Source organism: Haliaeetus albicilla, chromosome 8 (assembly GCF_947461875.1).
Source record: "Haliaeetus albicilla chromosome 8, bHalAlb1.1, whole genome shotgun sequence".
In the NCBI taxonomy this organism is placed as follows: Eukaryota; Metazoa; Chordata; class Aves; order Accipitriformes; family Accipitridae; genus Haliaeetus; species Haliaeetus albicilla.
Window position 1 is genome coordinate 35,326,619 of NC_091490.1, and position 19,189 is coordinate 35,345,807.

At 56.4% G+C, this 19,189-nt stretch overlaps 1 protein-coding gene across 3 annotated transcripts in view; it reads left to right on the top strand.

The window, feature by feature from the left end:
• Positions 1–19,189, top strand: part of CACNA1E (calcium voltage-gated channel subunit alpha1 E) — a 142,987-nt gene that overhangs the window by 44,803 nt on the left and 78,995 nt on the right. For 2 of the 3 annotated variants that reach the window (XM_069789735.1, XM_069789736.1), the window contains exons 1-2: positions 9,257–9,357; positions 9,806–9,945. In XM_069789735.1, the coding sequence (XP_069645836.1) occupies positions 9,265–9,357; positions 9,806–9,945 (233 nt within the window). In that variant the 5' untranslated portion in view covers positions 9,257–9,264. Of the gene's footprint in view, positions 1–293; positions 561–9,251; positions 9,358–9,805; positions 9,946–19,189 lie in introns of those variants that run through there. The other variant, XM_069789737.1, reaches the window with a different exon arrangement.

Genomic DNA, 19,189 nt, shown 5'->3' on the forward strand with positions numbered 1-19,189 from the left:
TGTGGCCGGTTTTTATTTTTTTTTGGGAGGGGAGGGGGGTGCTGGCAGCAGCCAGCTGCCCACCCTGCCGCGCCAGAGGCGCTGAGCCGGTGCCGCGCGTTGCCACCTCTCCTTCTCCACGCGGGTCCCTGCTCCCCCGGAGGGATGGAGGAAAGACGGAGCTGAGCATCACCCGGAGAGGAGGAGGGGGCTGTGGTTGGGACTGCGCCCTGCAACCCCCCCCTCCCTCTTCTCCTACCCCCCCTCCCTGCCTTGGTGGTGCTGCTTCGGCTCACCTGTGTGTTTTCTTCCAGGATGGCTCGCTTTGGGGAGGCAGTGGCCGGCAGGCTGGGCTCTGGAGATGGGGGTTCTGACCAGAACCGGAGCCGGCAAGGACCTCCTGCTCCTGCAGGAGGGACCCCAGGAGCCTTCAAGCAAACCAAAGCGCAGAGAGCCCGGACTATGGCTTTGTACAACCCCATCCCTGTCCGGCAGAACTGCTTCACCGTCAACAGATCGCTCTTCCTCTTTGGGGAAGAGAACATAGTCAGGAAATACGCCAAGAAGCTCATCGACTGGCCATATCCTTTCTGCACCCCCTGCGAGCCTCCCCCTTGCTCCCCGGATTTGCCTCGGTAGCCTCCCAGGACACGTGCGTGTGGCACTAGCCGGCAGGTAAGCGCCTGCCTTCTGCTCTCCTTTGGCGTGTGGAGAGGGGTGCCCCATCCCCCGGGGATGCTCTCCTCGCCCTGTTGCTGCTTCCCTTCCCATACTCTGCTCGGTGCCTGGCGGGGAGCTGAGCCCCTCTCCCCATGGGGAGCCACCCCGGCCTCTCTTCAGGCTTGGATTTGGAAGCCCCCTATGCTGGCAAGGAGGGGGGCTCTGATCCTGGTATAACCCTGCATGCTTTAGGACATTCTGTGTGCATGTGGCTGGGGGGGGTTGTGGCCTTTCCTCTGTGCCCCGATGTCTTGCTGGAGTTTTGCCATCCCACCCCACCTGGAGCCACCTATCCCATTGGGGACGGACCCCCAGGAGCCCACAGATCTTCAGTCCCTGTTGGGTGACGGCTTTGTCCCCTCCTGCACCTGCCTGCCTGTGCCCTCTTTGCTGCTGATCACACCTGGCAGGGGCACAGCCATCCTTACCCTGCAGCCCCTGCCGCCCCCCCCCCCCAGTGGCTCTGGAGTCTGTCTGCCCCCTCCCTGCGGCAGAGGGGAAGATGCTGAAAACCTCTGGCTGTGCCTACAGGCTAGCGTAGGGGACCATGGTTTATCCCAGGGATCCCTTTCTTAGGGCTGGGTGGAGGATGCAGATCCCCCTGCTCCTTCCCCTGCTTCTCCATCCTTTCATACACTCCTGCAAGCTTCTCTCCCTTCGCATCCTCCCTGTGGGTGCCCCTGGGTGCTGTGGCTAGTGCCCAGCACCGCAGCATGCAGCTCCCCATCAACCTGGGCTCAGCACCCTGCTGTCTCCAAGACCCCTCCTGGGCTTTGCCCTCACCGAGGAGCCAAGCCTGAAAACTTCAGCGTGGCCATGCTTTGGCTTTAGGACCCTCCCCGTGCCGTTTTCTGCAGTGGTGATTACATGCAGCTCTTGCCGCTGCTGCTTTCTGTCCCTGCAACTTGTTGGTTAACTTGCCGGCTCCTCCGGCAGGCGCGGGAGAGCTTGCCCGGGTGCCAAGCAGCAACGCCTTGGTCTGGTGCAACAGGTACCTTGGGGAAACCCTCTGGCGAGATGCAGGGATGCAGGACGCAGGACAGGTCACGCACCCTGCTGAGCATCACAGGGAGAATAGTTCCTTTGCAGCTCCAGCATGTCAGGTCGAACCTCTGCCAGGCAGGAGCTGGTCCTAGCTGGGGAGCCGCAAAGCCCCGAGACTTGGGAGGGTTGACCTAGGGGTGAAGGGGCAGCTCGGGGGGGCTTGTTTCCCTGTGGTATCCCTAAATCCGCCTCTGCCAGCAGCGCCCGCTGGGTGGGTGGCTGCAGGAGCATCGGTGCGGTAGCGAGGATGGGGACGCGGCAGCTCAGCTTGGAGCCCTGCAGGGCAGTGGCCAGGCCAGCCTGCCTGCTTTTCCAGAATATGCCAAATTATTCATGTGCTTTTTCAGCATGGTGTGGGAGGGCCCTCGCCCCTTCGGCTTTCATTTAAAGCAAGAAGGAGCTGGGGTGCTGCCGCTAGCCTGGCACTCCCTGCGTGGGCTGGGGTCCCGTGCCGGCGTGATGTCTCATCTCCAGGCAGCCGCTGTCTCCTAGAGACTAGAGCTTCACCACCGCACGGTAAAAACTCCCCAGCATTATTCTTTCCTAGAATTTGCAATGCATGAGGGAGATGGGCTCATTTTATAATTTTTTTTTTTCTCAGAAGTAAGTGACATATCCCCATGTGAGTGCTGGGAATGGGTGTGCTCCAGGCGCGGGAGCTGAGCATCCCTGGCTGTCCCCTGCCTGGCTGCCATCTCTTTCTAAGAAACTCATCCACCCCAGAGCTCCTCCGCACCGCTTGAGCTCTCGAGGGCTTGGGGACGGACAAGGCTTTTTGGTGATGACTTTGGTGAGGTTGGCCAGGCAAGTTGTTCCCATCCTTGTAGTTGTAGCCTGGCACATGCAGCCGGTGTCTTTCAGTACGGCCAGGGAAAACGTGTGAGCATCTCAGCTGCCTGGCCCAGAGCCTGTGGCATCGCTCCTGGGCGAAGGCGAGGGTGGTTTGGAGAGGTGAACATTGGATCTTGGCCATAATCAATGAGAGCTGCTGGCCTCGGGCGGGAGATGGGCTGGTCCCAGCACTGCGGGCACCGAGGAAAGCCAAGGGGGCTGGGGTGGAGTGTGGGGAGGAGTGGAGGCTCTTCTTCATCCAGCTCCAGTTGACTAGGTAATAGGGCTAAAAATAACTGGTGATTCAGGCCTGTATATCTGCTGGGTAACTGTATAATTATAACCAGCAGCCTCTGCAGTTTGGCTTCCCAGTGTAAATAGGGATGATGCATGGAGGGGAAGAAGGAGAAATATGAGAAACTGGGATTGGGATACAGCTCCATGAGGAGACGAGTCTTTGCCGAGTTCCTTGCTGGAAAGCCCAGTGCATTACCTCTGCTGGAGCTGCTCTCATTACTGGTCCTGCCCAAAACGTGAGGCAGCTGCTGTTTTGGCTGCAGGAACATCTACTCTTCTCCTTCAGAAACACAGCCTGCTCTTCTCTTGCTGATGGCCAGGCCTTTAGCCCTGATTTCATTTGTTTGGCTGCCTGGAAAGCTGCAATTCAGTTAGCACATGAGATGGGCGGTGGCTCATCTATATCTGCTTCGTTCTTCATCTGCTTAATCACATTTGACCTGGATAAGATCCCTCTCCTGCCCCAGAAAGGCCAGATGACATTGCGTGGCTCTGGCTCTGTCCCCAAGGACAGTCTCCAGCTGCAGGAGCACACTGGCCACTGTACCTGCCCTCCTGGTTTGGCAGGGGAGAGGGATGTTCATCAGTCTCCTGGGGACCTTGCTGTTCCCTACAGCGAAGGCTTTCTTCTATCTCAGGCCCTTTGAGGACCAAATCTGTCATTGGGCTGGCCAAGAGCAGCTGGGGTATCTGTAAAGCCCTAGTGCACATCACCGGTTCAACACGCATGGCGATTTTGCTCCGTGGGATGCACACCCGTGTATGCCTGAACCGTTTTGCTCGTGATGACTTCCACTTTGACCCAGGCATCTCTGATGCTGTGTGGGTGCTGCCCCTCGGAGACCCTGGCAGTATTATGACCCACCTGGGCAAGAATCTTCTGCACCTTCACTTTTGTGCGGCCAAGATTTCGGCAGGTCTCACCTCCCTGCGGGAAGAGCTGCGCCATGTCGTGCCATCCTTGGGCAGCTCCCTCCTTGTGCTACCCAAGAACATCTCTTTTTTCCTTCAAGGCTGTTTTCTGTGCCCTTCATTCATCAGATTTTTAAATGTTTTTTTTTCTTGGGGAGGGGCGAGTAGGTGTAATGGCAGGTCCATCTTTTTGACAGCCGGGGAGAGCAAGGCTGCCTGTCAGATGGTGAATTTAAACAGAGGCAGCTGTTGTCATGGTGACGCCAAGTTGCATCCTGTTGCTGTGGCAACCAAAGTTAAAAAACTGATGTTAAGGCAGGAAAATCACATGATGTGGTTCTTTTTTGTTTAAAAAAAAAAAAAAGGAGGAGGAGAGGAGAGAGATTCGATTTCTAGTTTTTAAGTGCTGGGTGAGGTGGGGGAGAAGAAGACGCTTCTCCACGGAGCTGTTTGCACGTGGCAGGCAGGCACCCCGCATCCCTACGGGAGCAGCAGCAGTGCGGGCAGCTCTGCCCTGACCGGTTCCTGGCTGGTACTGCCTTCGGTTTAGCCCCTGGTGGAGACCAGACCACCATGTTTTGGAGTCATAAGCAGCAACATCTGTGGCTGCAGATAGTGAGCGGAGTCTCCCCAGTTGAGGCATGTCTGTGCAGTGAGATTTAGGCAGGCTGAGCATCTTGCCTGGTGCTCCCTGAGGGCTGCGCAGGGACACAAGCACAACCCCAAGCCCACGCTTGCTTTCCTGAGCCTGTTTTGCTGTGCGTAACGGGCATGCAGGAGCTGGCTCACGTTCAACGTGTGGTGGGAGGATTTGGGGTCTGTCGGCACCTTGTCTCTCCAGACATCACTTTCTGTCGACCCCAGCAAAGCATGGATGGGCTGGGAGTGCTGGGTGGTGGGATGCAGGGATGGGGATCAGCCCTGAGGGGCCATGGCTCTGCGGCTGCTTGAGGGCACTTGATAGCCTTATCTGCTGGGGGAAGATCTCCTGTGTCCTCGGGGACAAGCCAGGGAGGTGCTGTAGGGCTAGGGAATGCCAGAGTTGAATTAGGATCACTCATGGTCTTTGTTCCACTTGGCATTTTGTGTTTCTCTTGGAAAAGAGCCTTGGAGAGGAGGTGCTCACTTTTCTGCTGGGGTATGGAGCTGAGAGGAGGGTGTCGGGGCATCCTAGGGATGGGGATATTGAAGAGGTAGGTCTTTCTTCCTGTCACACCATGTCTGGGGGTGGCAGGCAGTACTGGTGGAGTTGGGACCAGCAAGATGAACTAAGTCCACAGATGTAGGAACTGAAGCTCACTGTCATTGATGCCTGGGGAGCAGGGAAAGCCCCTCAATGCAGCAGGTCCTGGGGGAAGCCTGGGGAGTGGTGAAAATAGAGACTTAAGTTTTAGGAGATGTTGGAGCTGGGCTGGGTGATGCAGGCAGGGTGAGGGGTTAAATCATTCCTGCCTTTCTCACTGGCTCTCTGAAGCAGGCTTCCCCAAGAGCCCTTTCAGAGATACCCATGTTGCCTCACTCCTCTGGCTCTTCTGCTCCTTCCCCACTTGCCTGCCCGGGAGCGGGGAGAAGGCACGGTCACCCAAGTGAAGAGATGGAGGGGAGCTCTCCGTAGGTCCTGGCCCTTGCCTGTATCTGCGGAGGGATTTATCTCACACCCAGCTGCTTGGGGAGGTTGCATCAGTGTGCCATCAGCACCATAAATCCATCTTCAGGGCTTGGAGGTGGGCATACTCCCTGTGTTAGCAATATAGATGTTCTGGGTGGGCTGGTTTTGGTTCTGGATTGGGGAGGAATGTGAAGAGGGGGGTCACAGCTGGAGGCAAGGATCCACTGGTGGCTGGACATCTCACTGGTGCTCCCTGCCAGCTCCTGCCAGACCCACCAAGGAGCTCCAGCTCCAGGCATGGGGTTAGCCCGCAGTGCCTGCTCCAGGTGGGCTGAGGCAGGCGTTTGGGGTGGGGGGTCCACATGGCCCGAGGGCACCTTCTCCACCTCAAACGCACCGGGAAGCGTGGAGCTGCAGGTGTGGCGTGCACTGGGATCGGCCGAGTTGCTAAGGAAACAAGTCAACGGTGCAGGGGAGAGAGCATTGGGTAAAGGAGATAAATCAATAAGAAAACCTATTTTTATCAGCTCCCTAATGATCGTCCAGGAGAAGCCAGACGAAGGAGGAGGAGAAGACTGGAGGGAGACGGACTTTCATTACTGGGCTTGGAGGGAGGCGAGTGCTACTCTGCATTTTGGGTGGCTGGAAGGTTGTGTAATTAGACATCTAATGAGAGAGGAAACAAAGGAGTGATAGAGCTTTGTCCGGTGGGTTCCAGCCCTGAGCTGGGAGGATGCTTGCTTGGCAGAAGTGAAGTGTGTAGATAAAATTTCTCCCAGTTCAGCCAGATGTTTCTTCTGTCCCTTGGGGAGGGTTTTCTTACCCTTGGTCTCTCAAAACCTGGCACAGCTGGAGCTATGGGGCTTATTTCCACGGGTTTGGTGCCTTGCAGCTCTCACCCAGCTCCAGATACAAGAATCCGGGCTTGGGTCCTCAGAGAACTGGGTCAGCAGGTTTTGGAGAGTCACTTTTGGCAGCAACCTCGTGCTTAGGTCACTGCTTGGGGCAGCAATTGCCCTGTTTCCCTTAGACTCGATATCTGCTGACCCACATGCCATGTGCTCGCCAGAGGTGGAGTGGGCACGCGGTCCCGTGCTGGGGCTGTGACAGATGTGCATTGTCCTTGTGCTGTCAAGCCACATGTTGGAACCAGCAAGTAAATATAGGGGCAGACTGAACCGTTAGAAGTGGTCCTGAGCCCCCCCAGCCACTGCCAGCCAGGGCTCCCATGCCGCTGGCTTTGGAAAATTTGGGATTTTCCCATCTGGGTGTTTCCCCCGTGGGACTAGGGGCTGCAGGAAGGACGAGGCAGTGCTAAATGCCCGGTGTGGTGGGGAGGAGCGCAGGATGCTCAGCGGGGTTAGCCGTGCTGGGGCAGACAGACGGACTTGCTGCGCCGTTCCCACACTTCTCATCTAGGCAAATGTGCCTAGCGCCTGGGGAGCTGGCTGCGCCGCCCTACTAACACGCTGTTTTCTTTTAAGCCTGTGCTAATTGCTTGCAGACTTTCAGGAAAATGAAACAAAAGACCCCAAATAGGGTGGTGGCTTGGGGCCAAGCGCCGTGGTCTGCGTATCAGCTGAAGTGTGCGGCCAGAGGTGGGAAAGACGGAAAGTACGTGGCTTTCGTGGGAGCCGTGCAATGAAATCCTCAGAGGATTTCAGCCTCAGGGTATTCAGCCTCAGAGGAAAACTTTTGGGGTCTGGCCTCCCGCTGAGCACAGGGAGCTGCTCATGATTCGTGCCCAGCTGGCACTGAGGTCCGAGCCCGCAGCAGACAGCTCTGCAGCGCTCTGTCTTTTGGTTTGCCTTTAACTTAGCAACCATTAATTTCACTGAGTGGCCTTTTAAATGTCTTGGCTGAAATCTCTCCTGGCTCTTCTCCTTACCGGGCTAAATACATCCCAGCTCCCGCAGGCTCTCCTTGGCTGCCCCTCCTGGCCAGCTCTCCGGGGACAGGCTCCGATGCCCAGCCCCGCTCCCACCTTGCCCGCGTGCCACAGCGTGGACGGGGTTGCTGCCGCCAAGGTCACTTCATGGTTTCCAGTTTCTCGTGCTCGTGGCCAGCACTGGGATGTCTTCTCTTGCCTATGGGCTCAGGGCCACTGTTTTAAAACATCTCACTGTAGTCGGCGGCTTCGGTGGCCAAAAGGCAAGGTTGCAAAAGAGAATATCATCCCTTTTCCTGGGGGTGATGGCACGGGTGTTTGGCACCTCCTGGCCTCAGTGGCGTGAACCTGAAGCTGCCGGGTCTGGAGAAGCCTGGTGTGGTGGGGAAGGGCTCAGCTGGGGCCGCTGATCCCCATGCTGGCTTGGGATGGCGGGAGCATGGATGATTTCTTTATGGGCAAATCCATTCCAGGTGGGATCACATCCCCTTTCCACAGACACGAACCTTGGGAAGGTGGCAGTCCCCTCCCAGGGTGGCCACTGATGCCAGAGGCGACAGTAATATAGCTGTGGATTTTTGGCATGGAGGGAGTGGAGGAGTGTGCTGCCTGCTGATGAATCTCACCTCATTTTGTTATTGAGGACAACAGGGCTTTTATTGCAAAGATGTGGTAAAGATGGATGGGAAATCTGAAAGATGTGGCCATCCTGTCGCTTGGAAGTGCTTTGTTTTCAGGGCTTGGCGGTGGGCCAGGCAGGAGGAGGGAGCTCCACACCCCCACCTCTCTCCCGGCGGCTCCTGTGAATCAAAAGGCAGGAGGGAGCTGAGTTTGGGGTGCTTTCCTGGGGGTCAGCCTGCCCTTTCCTCCACCTCTCCTCCTGGCTCACTTAGGTCCTTGGATGTCAGCATCTGCTGCCACTTGTTCTGGCATGGGGCTGCTCCTGGAGAAGGGTGTGTGAGCCCTAGATGTGGCTGTAGGATTTAGAATGCTTGTAAGGGTCCAACCAGATCCGACTGATAAGGTGCTGCTACCCCTTGGGGTCTCGCTGAAGCATGGCTGAGTTGGGATGTCTCCATAGGGAGTTTCCATTCTGCCTGAACTGAAGCTCAGACCCAGGAGCCATCCGTGTCGGGTTGCAAATGCTCACCCTGGTGCTCTGCAGCTCCCAGCGCTGCCTGGGCTCACCCTGCCACTCGCCAGGTGCTTGGCAAGGGACCCTCGGTTCCCAGGGCACATCTGCCTTGCCGATGCGGGGCACAGGGTGGGCCGATGTAGGTCAGATCCCCAGGACCAGCTTGGGATGCCTTGTCCTCCTCGGCCCATGCAGATGGGCCCTCCCACAGGGATGCTTTGGGACCAGGGCTGCTGATAGATAGCCTGTGACACCCCCCCCCCCCCCCCCGACTCCATCTCCTGCTGCTTCGTGATGGAAGAGAGAAGGCAAGCAGCAGGGCCATGGCATGCAGGGATGTGCCAGCTCCAGCCACCAGCATGCCATGCCAGGGAGAGCCTCCCTGACACTGCCAGGGACCACGCCAGACCTCTTCCAGATGAAGCCCAGCGTGGTCAGAGCCTGGCTGTCTACCTTCATACTTGTGTCCATCTTCTGGCCTCTCACCACAAGCAGCATGTCTGTCCCAAGAGAGTTCACAGCCCAGCAAAGGCTGTTGGTTAACGTCCGGGGAACTCGGGAAGGAGGTGATGAGGCTCAGTAAGTCTCCAGTGAGGAAGGTCTTAGGGACTCGCAGTTCTCTTGTTGCCCCTCTCATTTCCAGACAGCACTAAGATGGGCTTTCCCCCTCCTGCCTGGGAGCAGCGGGATGCGAAAGCTGGGCTCTGTGTGTGCATGTTCCTGTGGGGAAAGCGGTGGTGGCTGCTAAACAGCAGGTGAAACAAAGGGTGGGCAGGGGTGGGCTGGTGGGTTGGGGACATCATCCACCTCTTCTCCGCTCCTTAACTCCCCTCCACTCCCTTCGAGTACATGATCCTGGCGACCATCATTGCTAACTGCATTGTGCTGGCCCTCGAGCAGCACCTCCCTGAGGATGACAAGACGCCCATGTCCCGGAGATTAGTAAGTACCCTGCGTCCATCCCTCTCCGCCATGCGTCCAGGGGGTCTGGCGGGTGAGCAGGGGCATCAGCCGAGGGGAACAACCCTGTCTTACCAGCCAATTTCTTCTGATTTTAGGGTGGTAGGACAGGAGGTTTCCTCTGGGACCAGCTCCTCCAGCCTTCCTGGGGCTGTTGTCACATACTCCTCCTCCACGGAAAGGGTTCAGGAAGGTTTAAGCCCCTTAAAAAGTGGGGTAGGGAAGGGGCACTGGGCAACTTGAGTGGGTCATAGCCACCCTGTTTTTATTTCCAAGATCGATGCTGGCTGAGGAAGGGCTGGGAAAGCTCCCAAATGAGAGGATGGGGCTGGGAAAGGTGGGATGGGATGTGAGTTGGGTCAATGTGAAATGGCTGGTGCTGTTTGCCCAGTCTCCCCCTCTCACTGTGTCACTGGTTCCCCTCTGGCAGGAGAAGACGGAGCCCTACTTCATCGGGATTTTCTGCTTCGAGGCTGGGATTAAGATTGTGGCTCTGGGGTTTGTTTTCCACAAGGGCTCATATCTGCGCAATGGCTGGAACGTCATGGACTTCATCGTGGTCCTCAGCGGGTGAGTTGGGGCCATTGGTGGGGTTGGGCAGCTGGGCACGGGGCCTCGTCCCGGTGGGGACACAAGCTCTAGGATATGGGGCAAGGCCCTGGTTTGCTGTTGTCGGTGGTTTTTCTTCATCCCAACGAGAGAGGGGAGGATGGTTCCCTGTGCTGGAGGCTCCTGCGTTGGCTTTGCTGTGGGCAGCTAATGGTGACACAAGGTTCCCCACTGGGCGAGGAGGGCTGACTCTGAGGCCATCATGTCTAGCCTTCCTCAGCTGGTGGCCTGGTATCTGTCACCCATCTGGGCATGGGGCGAGGTGAGGATGAGGTAGGAGCATGTCCCGATAAGCTACTGCACGTGGTCTGGGAGAGGTTTTGGTCAAACCCTCATGGGGAGGGAGAAAACCTCTTCTCCTCTTGCCTTCCCAAGCACTTTCCAGCCTTGGCCTGGTGCTGGGGGTTTGGGAATGAGGTCTGGGTGGAGCCGCATTCCCAGGTGATGCTCGCTCAGCATCCCAGTGTGCAGCAGTAATACTGGGGGTGGTAGCACAGAGAGCTTCACGGGTGCTGGTTGTGTCACTGGTGGTGTCACCTGCCAGGGACGTGGCCCAGATTTGAGTCCTGCTTGCAGTGCGATGGGCTGTGCTGGTGACATAGAAACGAGCAGGGGCATTTGGGCTTGTCTTAGCCAACACTGCCAATCACTTTGAGCAGAAGTCCCCAGGGTGACCCCCCTGGGTCCCTCACTGTCTGGGGGACACGTGGGTGCCTGCAGCGACTGAGGGGCCCTGGGGAAAGGGTGTCTGGACTTGCGTGCCGATGGCAACGCCACATTCAGAGGAGCTGGTTTGATGAGCACAAACAGATGGTGCCTGTGGATCTCTGAGCACTTCATGAGCTCTGCTGGGTGCAGAGCAGCTGCAGGGCTGGCTGGGGAACTGAGGCACGGGAGCGAGACGCCTGGGGTTTCTCCCGAGTTGCTTGCTGCACAGTCCTGTCTCTTGGCTTGCAGGGTGGTGGCACCACGTGGGACATGACACCCGCTTGGGTGTTCAGAGGAGGAAAGGTCCTGAGTCCGGTGCTGCCGGGGATGTGGTGATGGGTGCTGCTCGTCCATGGGGGAGAGGTGCAGGTTGGGACCGTGCTTGAGAGAAAGCTTGAGGAGAACATGACCAGGAATGTTTTGACTCCTTTGGTCCAAGGTGGACCCGAATGGCCTCGCTGGTGAATAGGACCTTGTCTGCCTGTGAAGGCAGGGTGTCGGTGTGCTGGTGGTGGGGTGATGCTTCTCGGTGGGCAGCAAACAGGCTGCCCGCGGGCAGTGCAGCCATCGCACAGGATGCTGCTGGCTCTTCTGCATCTGCAAAGCGACTCTCAGGGGAGGGCTCTGTGGCCAGGCAGGCTTGCTGCTGCGGGGAGAGTGGCTGGGCACAGCTCCTGGGCTGGGCAAAGGTGGTCACTCCCCGGTCACATCGCTGGGGACAGCGTGGGACACGTGTCACCCCCGGTAGCAACAAGAGGGGACGTCTCGGCTTCACCTGTGCAGCTGCAGTGCTGGGCTGAGCGTGCAGAAAGCAGCCAGGTGGCTGGGAAATGCCCATCGGCCGTCTTCTGGCCCGGGCATCCTTTGGGGCCTGGGCCAAGGGGAAGCACTGGGCTGGGAGGGGGGGTTCACCGCGGACCTCTCCCTGCCCTCCCTGCGGCTCCGGGCAAGCTGACTGTAACCGAGCCGGTGCTGAGTCAGCGCTCGGCAATTACTCACTCACGAAAGCCTCGCCAGCTCCTTTCGGTGCCGCGCCGCGCCGGGCCCTGTGCCAGGGAATCAATTGTCCATGAAGGACTGTTAATGCCGTGCCGGCCGCCCTGCCGGGAGGTGCCCAGATCCCCCTGACACCGCCGGTTATGGGGCACAGCCCTCCGGGGTCTGCTTCACCACCATCACCCCCCTTGCATCCTGATGTTTGCTCCGGCGAGATGAAACCCTCTCCAAGAAATGCCCGGTTAGCCGCCAGCTTTGCCCCAGCAGTGCCGGTGCCTGCTGGCACGGGCTTACCGGGCTTCCAGGGTGGATTCTGTTGTATGATGGGTGGAGTAGGCAACCCACAGATTTTCATCCAGGACCAGTTTTGGGGAGGATCAGGTCACTGGGAGATCAGCTGGACCAGGTGATGGGCTCCTCTCTGCCGTTCAGCTCTTGCTTTTGCTGTGCGGTGCTGACAAAGCTGTTGTTCTTCAGCACCACGGTTGCGCCTCCCTTGCAAGAAACTCTTGCCTGTTTGATCTGCTGAATTATTGGCAAATTTCTTCAGCAAATAATCCTCGGCTGGCAAATGACTTGCAAACAGCTTGTGGGAGAGGGTTTGCACTTGGCGGTTCACGCTGTGTTGGTTGCGTAAGGCGGGTGGTGAAGTCTGCACGGGGGACGTGTGCAGGCGACCAGCACGTTCAGGATCATCTTTGCGGACTAAAACTTTATGCTTGATCACTTGATGTGAGTGTCTGGACAGAGACTATTGAGCTTGGGAGAATTAATGGTCGCTGGGATGTTGTTGTGACTTAGCAAGAGGCAGTGGCTGTGGTGGAGGGGATGTTGTGAGCATCAGAGGTATAGGGTAGCGCTCGCCTTGGCATGTGCTGACTGGTTTGGGATGCTGATGCATCCCATGATGATGGACCAGAGAGGTATCCACGTGAGCAGGACCCACCCCAGGATCCATCCCTGATGGACCCAGAGAGACCCAGCATCATGCTCACTGGCCCTTGTCCCTCCAAGGGTGACACAGGCTATTACTCTTCCTTTCTGGACTTATTTTTTGCCACATATCTGATGGGAGAGGTGCTTAATGCAGGTGGCATCATGGCCCCAGCTACCACGCTGGGGTTTCCATAAGCACTGGGATATTCTGGGCATGCTCTCCCTCATGTAAATTAGCCTAACGAGGGGCTACTGCCGTGAGTAGACTCCTGGGACCCCATGCAGGAATGGATGGCACTGACTTGGGTTCAGCTGGTGTTTGCTTCTTGTGTCAATAAATCTGGATTTTTTCATCTCAGTGGAAATCAACGCCCACCTAAAACTCCCTGATGCTAACGCTTCCACTGGGGAACTAATAGTCACATTTGTAAACCCGCTCTGTTTATAACCTGTGGTTTCCAAATCATCATCTCTGCCTGAAAAAAACAGCCTGTTCTCCCTCAGCTAAAAGTATTTTTATCTGAAAATGTGCATAAAATACCTTCACTCGTTCTGAGGTGGAGCCAGGGAGGGGAATGTCTGTGTTTCCCCTGGGGCTTGGGGATGCTCACCTTGCCCATGCATGAACCAGAGCTGGCCGGGCACGCAAGCTGGACTCGTGACCTGCTCCATGCAGCATGTCCTGGACCAAAAAAAGGGGAAAACTGCTCAGAAATGGTCAGAAATGGCAGCAGGAGCATGGTGACCTCTTAATTGGTGGTCCTGAGAGGGAAAGGTTGAAGGATGTTCAACCATCAGCCACTGGAGCACCAGGTCCCTGCTCCCCAGGTGTCATTAGTGCAACAAATAGAGATCAGGGATCCTAATCCAGCTTGCCTTGTCGTACACCATATTTGAAGGAGTTTGTGGAAAAAAAAAAAAGGGTTAAACTCCCTCTGCAAATATCCAGGTGGGTGTGTGCTTCACACACTCCAATGCCTGAGCATCATAGCACCCTTGGCTTTTTTTATAGCAGTTGCAGTGGTAATACAATAACACATTACGTGAGAGGTGAAGGGGTGGGGGAACACTTCTAACAACGGGAAAAAATCAAAATGGAAATCAAAAGGCCCTTGTGAAGTTGTGCTGCTCAGGAGCCAGGGAAGCAGCCGCTGTAAAACCAGGATAAATACACCAGGGTCACTAAAAGGAAGAGCTGGCGTCAGGGTTTTTCAGAGGGTTTAATAACAGCCGCTACACCTGGATGCCTTTTGTGAAACCCTTGGGCACTGTGGTTTTCATTAAGGGATTTTGTGGGGTGGAGCATGGCCAAGGAAAGGCAGGAATGAATGATCACCAGCAGTGCCTGCTGTACCCTTAGCAAACCCGGAGCTGACCGGACAGGCACCAGCCTGTGCCAGAGGAGTAAAGCCTGGCTCTCCGAGCCAGGACGGCTGGCCTGAAAACCAAAGTCCTCTCCCTGCAAAGGCAAGTGGCAGTTGTGAGCCCGGCCTCTCCCTCTGACCTCCCGGTGAAATCCTGTGCACACCCGTGCCCTGATTTTTTGGCCACGACTGGGCTGAAGCAGGAGAGAGTGGTTCCTAGCAGGCTGCTTTCCTCTTTGCTGCAGGATTGCAGCGTGAGCATGGGGACGAGGAGGGCAGGTTGTTGCTCATGGTGGTGCTGCCTGGATTGTGGGATGACTGCCCTGGAAAGTGCCCGGTGCCCTTTTTGCAATTCCCCTCAGCTCCTCCACGGCAGAGATGAGGATGCTTTGCCCTCTAGTATTTAGCGCACCTCGCGCAACCCAAATTCTGCGTGTCTTAGGTGGTCTTTTTGGTCTCAGAGGTCCAGAGATGGAGTGGGGGGGCGGTCCTTGAACCGGTGCTGGCAGCAGTTCTGTATGGGAATATTCATATGCTGCATCCCCTCGTGGTTTAGGGTGCCGGCCCCCAGCAGCATGCCTGGCACCCCGTGCATGTGCAAGAGCACACACAGGTGCACGTGCACACCCGGGCTGGGAGCAGGCTCTTCCCCCGGTGCTGACACCTGCGTTTTCCTAACTGAGAGACTACAGTGCACCTCCAGGCAAGGAAGCTTGGGGGAGTGGATATGAGGCTTGGAGAAGAGTTAAATCAGAGCACAAGTGCAGCACTCCAGCACGATTATTCTGCTGGAGCCTGTACCGTTGCAAAGAGTGTTGTCCTACACAATAAACCAGTAAAGAGACAACCCCGAGTCCAAAAGCAGAGCAAAGCTTTGATCACACCAAACAAGACTTTTTTTCCCTCTTCCCTTCTTTTCCTTTCATGAATGGTGCTGATCTCTAACCTGATGTCTGCCCCATCTCCCACCCCCTTCCCAGCTCTTTCCTTCCAGGACAATTAGTAAAGTGTTTGGTCTTTCGTTTGGATGAATAATTGATTCCCCAGCATTGTGAATGATTCATGTGCCATATGCCATGGCAACGGGACGTGCCTGACATCGGCACCTCGTACAAAGGGCAGTGCCGTTTCCCCGGCCCGGCGAGGGGATGGGAAGGGTGATGAGGGAAAAGGCTTCGTGCTGCTGGGGATGGGTGTTGGGGTCGGGGCATGGAGGGACCCCCAGGCAGGCAGACCCATGGCTCTGGCTCTGGGGGAGATGGGCACCCTGCCTTCCCCCGGTGCAGGATCCGGCCCACGTGCTGCTCACGTGCTTCGCTCCATCCTTCCCGGCTCCTCTTCCCCGGCGGATGGTTTCCCGCAGCCGCTGCGCTGCGGAGTGAGTCAGTCTCTCCCACGCGGCTGCTGGTCCCCGGGGGCATCGCCTCCCCTCCCAGGCACCCCTCCACCCCGGGCGCTCCCTGGGGGCTCCTTCCGCAGCCCCGACATCCTTGCGGAGCTCCCGGGCTGGGGCGAAGCCCTCGTCCTCCTGTGGCGGTAAAGCCTTGGGCCAAGCTGCAAAGTCTCCACGTGCCATTTCTTTGCGCTGCCACAGACCTCGCTCCGGGAGAGGAGTTGCGGGGTAAAAGCCTGGCTCGAGGGAAGGGGGAAAGGGGTTATTTTCCCCCACGTCCTCACATGGGAATGTGGTATCACCCAGGCTTGGGTGAATATCCCTGGGGTCTCGGACCTCACCTTTGGCGCGAGTTCAGACAGCTCCTCCCGTGGTACATGGTCACCTGTGCTGTATTTCTCTTTGCGGGGCCGGCTCTCCAGCCTCCTGGCAATGACTTTAAGTTTCCATCAGGTCCCATTTGTGCAAACAGTTTCACCAGCATCTCCCCACCCTGCCAAATCCTGCATCCGCTGAGAGGCGTCGCAGGGGCCGCAGGTGGGAGGGAGGTGCGGGGTTTGGCCAGCTCGCAGGGTGCAGAGGGGGTGCTCCCTCATGCACCAAATCCTAGGGGCTTGTCCAGGAAGAGGTGGCCTTGGGGGATCATTTCGTCCCCCAGACCGAAGGCTGGTAAAGGCCGATTTCGTTGTTCACCCTCATCGCACCTTGCAGGGAGTTGTTGGTGCCCAGTTCAGGGCTCTCAAAGCAGCCAGGAAAGACGGGATCAGCAGCTTTGCAGCAGTGCAATCCACTTGTGTCACGGCCCCGAAACCTAGAAAGAGAAAGTGAAGACGATGGAGGCTTTGAGGTTGCTTTGAACTGTGCTGATGGCAGGATTTGGACCTGGTCTCCCTGTCCCTTGGCATCCCCAAAGCGGGACCACTGTGCTCTGCTGGGGCATCCTCAGGGTGGGCAACCTGATCCCGCTGGCCCTGCCTCGAGCGGAGTTTGGACCCAAGAGCCTAAAGTACGTCCCGCTACTCGTGATGCTCTCTGAAGAGAGGGGAGGGATTGATTCACCAGCAGAAAAGGGCAAGAATGGGGTAAATTCATCAGGTAACTTACTTTCTGTGAGCCGTTTGACCAGTGTATTAATTATGAAGTAGTCTCCCTCGTAGAGTCAGGTGGCAGTGCAAGCCTTCAGGGGCCTTTCCACTTAATTATAAATATTAATTTGCACGTCAGCCAGCCAGCCAGCCAGCCAGCCAGCACCCTCCCTGTCCCAGATTTTCAGCTGAGATTAGTCTGTCTCAGCCGATCCCTCCCTTCACCCAGCACACCCCGGAGCTGCCCTTTGCTGGGACGGCTTGTCTGCACGTGCCTCTGCAGCAGTCCCTGAGGGAAATGGTCAAGGGATGCTCAGTTTGGGCTGGGGGGATGAATCAAGGGTCAATCTGATCATCTGGGGGTTCAGCCTTTGCTTGGGGTCCCCAGTACGAAGACCTTTGCAGCATGTCCTGAGCTGTGTGGGCTGTCCCCAAGGGCTGAGGCTTCAGGGCTGCTGGTGCAGCTCTCGATGGGATGATGGGGACGGGAGCGGATGCGACGCGCAGCCCCTGGCACGGGCAGCAGAGGCACGGTGGGTGCTGTAGTATGTGATAGTGCCCGAATTTGGTGCTGGCTCTGTGCTAATAAAAAGGCTTTTGTGTGGGCAGGGTCATGGAGCATTGCTCATGGTTTGTTCTGCTAAGTCCTAAAGAACAGAGAGTCGTTGAAAATGTGATTATTCTTTTTTTTTTTTTTTTTTTTTTTTTGCCCCCCCCCGCTCCGGGAAGAGAAATCTATAGGTGCGGGTCTTCAGCTGGAGGCAAGGGCATGCGCTTTGCTCAGCTGCTGCGAGCTGGAGCGGTGCCCGAGGGCTGAGCATCGCTCCACCGGCAGCCAGCCCCAAAGCCTGCAGGTGCGGCGGGCCCAGCGGGAGCTCGCCCTTCGCTCCGGAGCCTGTAAATAAATAAAATAAAATAATCATCCTGGTTGCAAAGACAAAGCATCGGATTTTTTTTTTTCTTTTCTTTTTTTCCCGAAAGCATGTTTTTGTCTGCCAATGATTGCTCACTATTCAATTATACTTTGGGGGATTAGCATATATTTCCCATCCTGCCTCCTCTCTCATTTGCATTCTTCCAATAGCTCCTCTCTGCTCTTTTCTCCACCTGAAGTCTCTCTTTCCCCTTTCCTCTGAAGAAGTAAAACTAACCCCTTTGCCTGGGTGACCTATAAAAACGCCTTCACTTTTTTTTTCCCCCCTTCTTTTTTTCTCCAGTACATATGATGAAAAGCATGAGATCATTGGGATTTTTATAGCCCAATCTGGCAGCTTTTTCAAATAACTTGGATGGTGAGATGTAATTTTAGTTTGGGTCCTTGCCTAAAAATAAAGAATAATTATTAGCACGTCAGACGTGGATATTGTAAGTGTTCGAAAAGGATTTAAATTGTTCTACAGATACCGGAGCTGCCGCCCTGTGTCAGCACAAAGGTCTGTCACAGCCCAAGTCTCATCTCTGTGCTGCGCATCCCGAGGAGCTATAAGAAACCTTAACGTGTGTCAATAAATAAATCGGAAATAGGTCATGCTGGGTGATACGGATGGCTCTCTGCAAAAAAAAAAGAAAAAAAAGGCATGCTTAGAGGGTTAATAACTGATTAACAGGTGAGATGCTGAACTCCAAAGCAGGAAGGTGTGTTTTAAGCATTGTATTTATTATTAGCAGTAACATGGTAATGGTGTCTGTGCGTACTAGAGAAGCCTGGCTGTTGGGGAGACAACAATGTGTGTTATTTAGAGCCACTGAAGGGCTTGGGAAGGGCAGATAGAAGCCATCCTTACATGCCTGGAAGCTTGCTTGGCTTCTTCCAGCCACCTCAATTGGTCTAAAAATGGCCCAGGGCTGCTCAGACCCTGCTCAGAGGCTCTGGGATGGATGGGTTTGCTGGGAGAAGCTCCAGGAGCGCCTGCTCCCAGTGCATCTGCCCTCACCGGGAACTGTGGCTGTGCCTGCAAAAGGGTGCAGAGGCACCTATTTTGTAGTGGTGGGTCATCTTTCTGTCATCGGTCGGGAGACATGTCTGCAGTGCCACCACCTCGCTTCGGTGATCTGTCCAAACCTCCTTCCAAAAGAGCTCGTGATGTCCCTTGTCCCCCAGTGAGGACAAGGAGCATGTCACCTTGCCACAGAGGAGTCCCATTCTTAGCAGCTAATTTAGAGCGCTGGGAAGTAGTGCCCTGAAATCGCCTGAACCTTGCCTGAAGGCTCGGCGCGGCGGCTCCTGAGCCCTTCAAACAAATCTGGGTTAGCGGAGGACTTTGCAGCCAGGGTGTTCTGCTCCCCTCGGCCGCGATGGGCGGCCGGTGATGATCCTGCCCTGGGGAGGAGACGTGCGGTGTGGCTGGGACCGGTGATGTCTCCACCTCCATCACTCCGCCCGGCTCTGTAGGACCACGGCTCGTGCTGCTCCGTGGTGGTAGGAGAGAGCTGTCGATCCCGCGCTGCTGCCAGCAGCCTTCCAGCTGGCTTTTCATGGTGCTGGGCTTGCATTGGTGAACCCTCAGGAGAAGGGCTGGAGCCTGTGTCCAGCCCAGGAGCAGCCCCGGTCTCCTGGAGATGCTCGGCCCTGGCTGGAGTCAGCGCAGGGGCTGCAAATGCCTTTTCCCCATCCCTTTGCGAGGCTGCTTGGACACCAGATATCAGGATGCGAGCAGCAAAAGCCGAAGGAGGGTCTTGGGGTGTCCAAAGTAGTGTTGGGTGCACTGTGTCCTCTACACCGG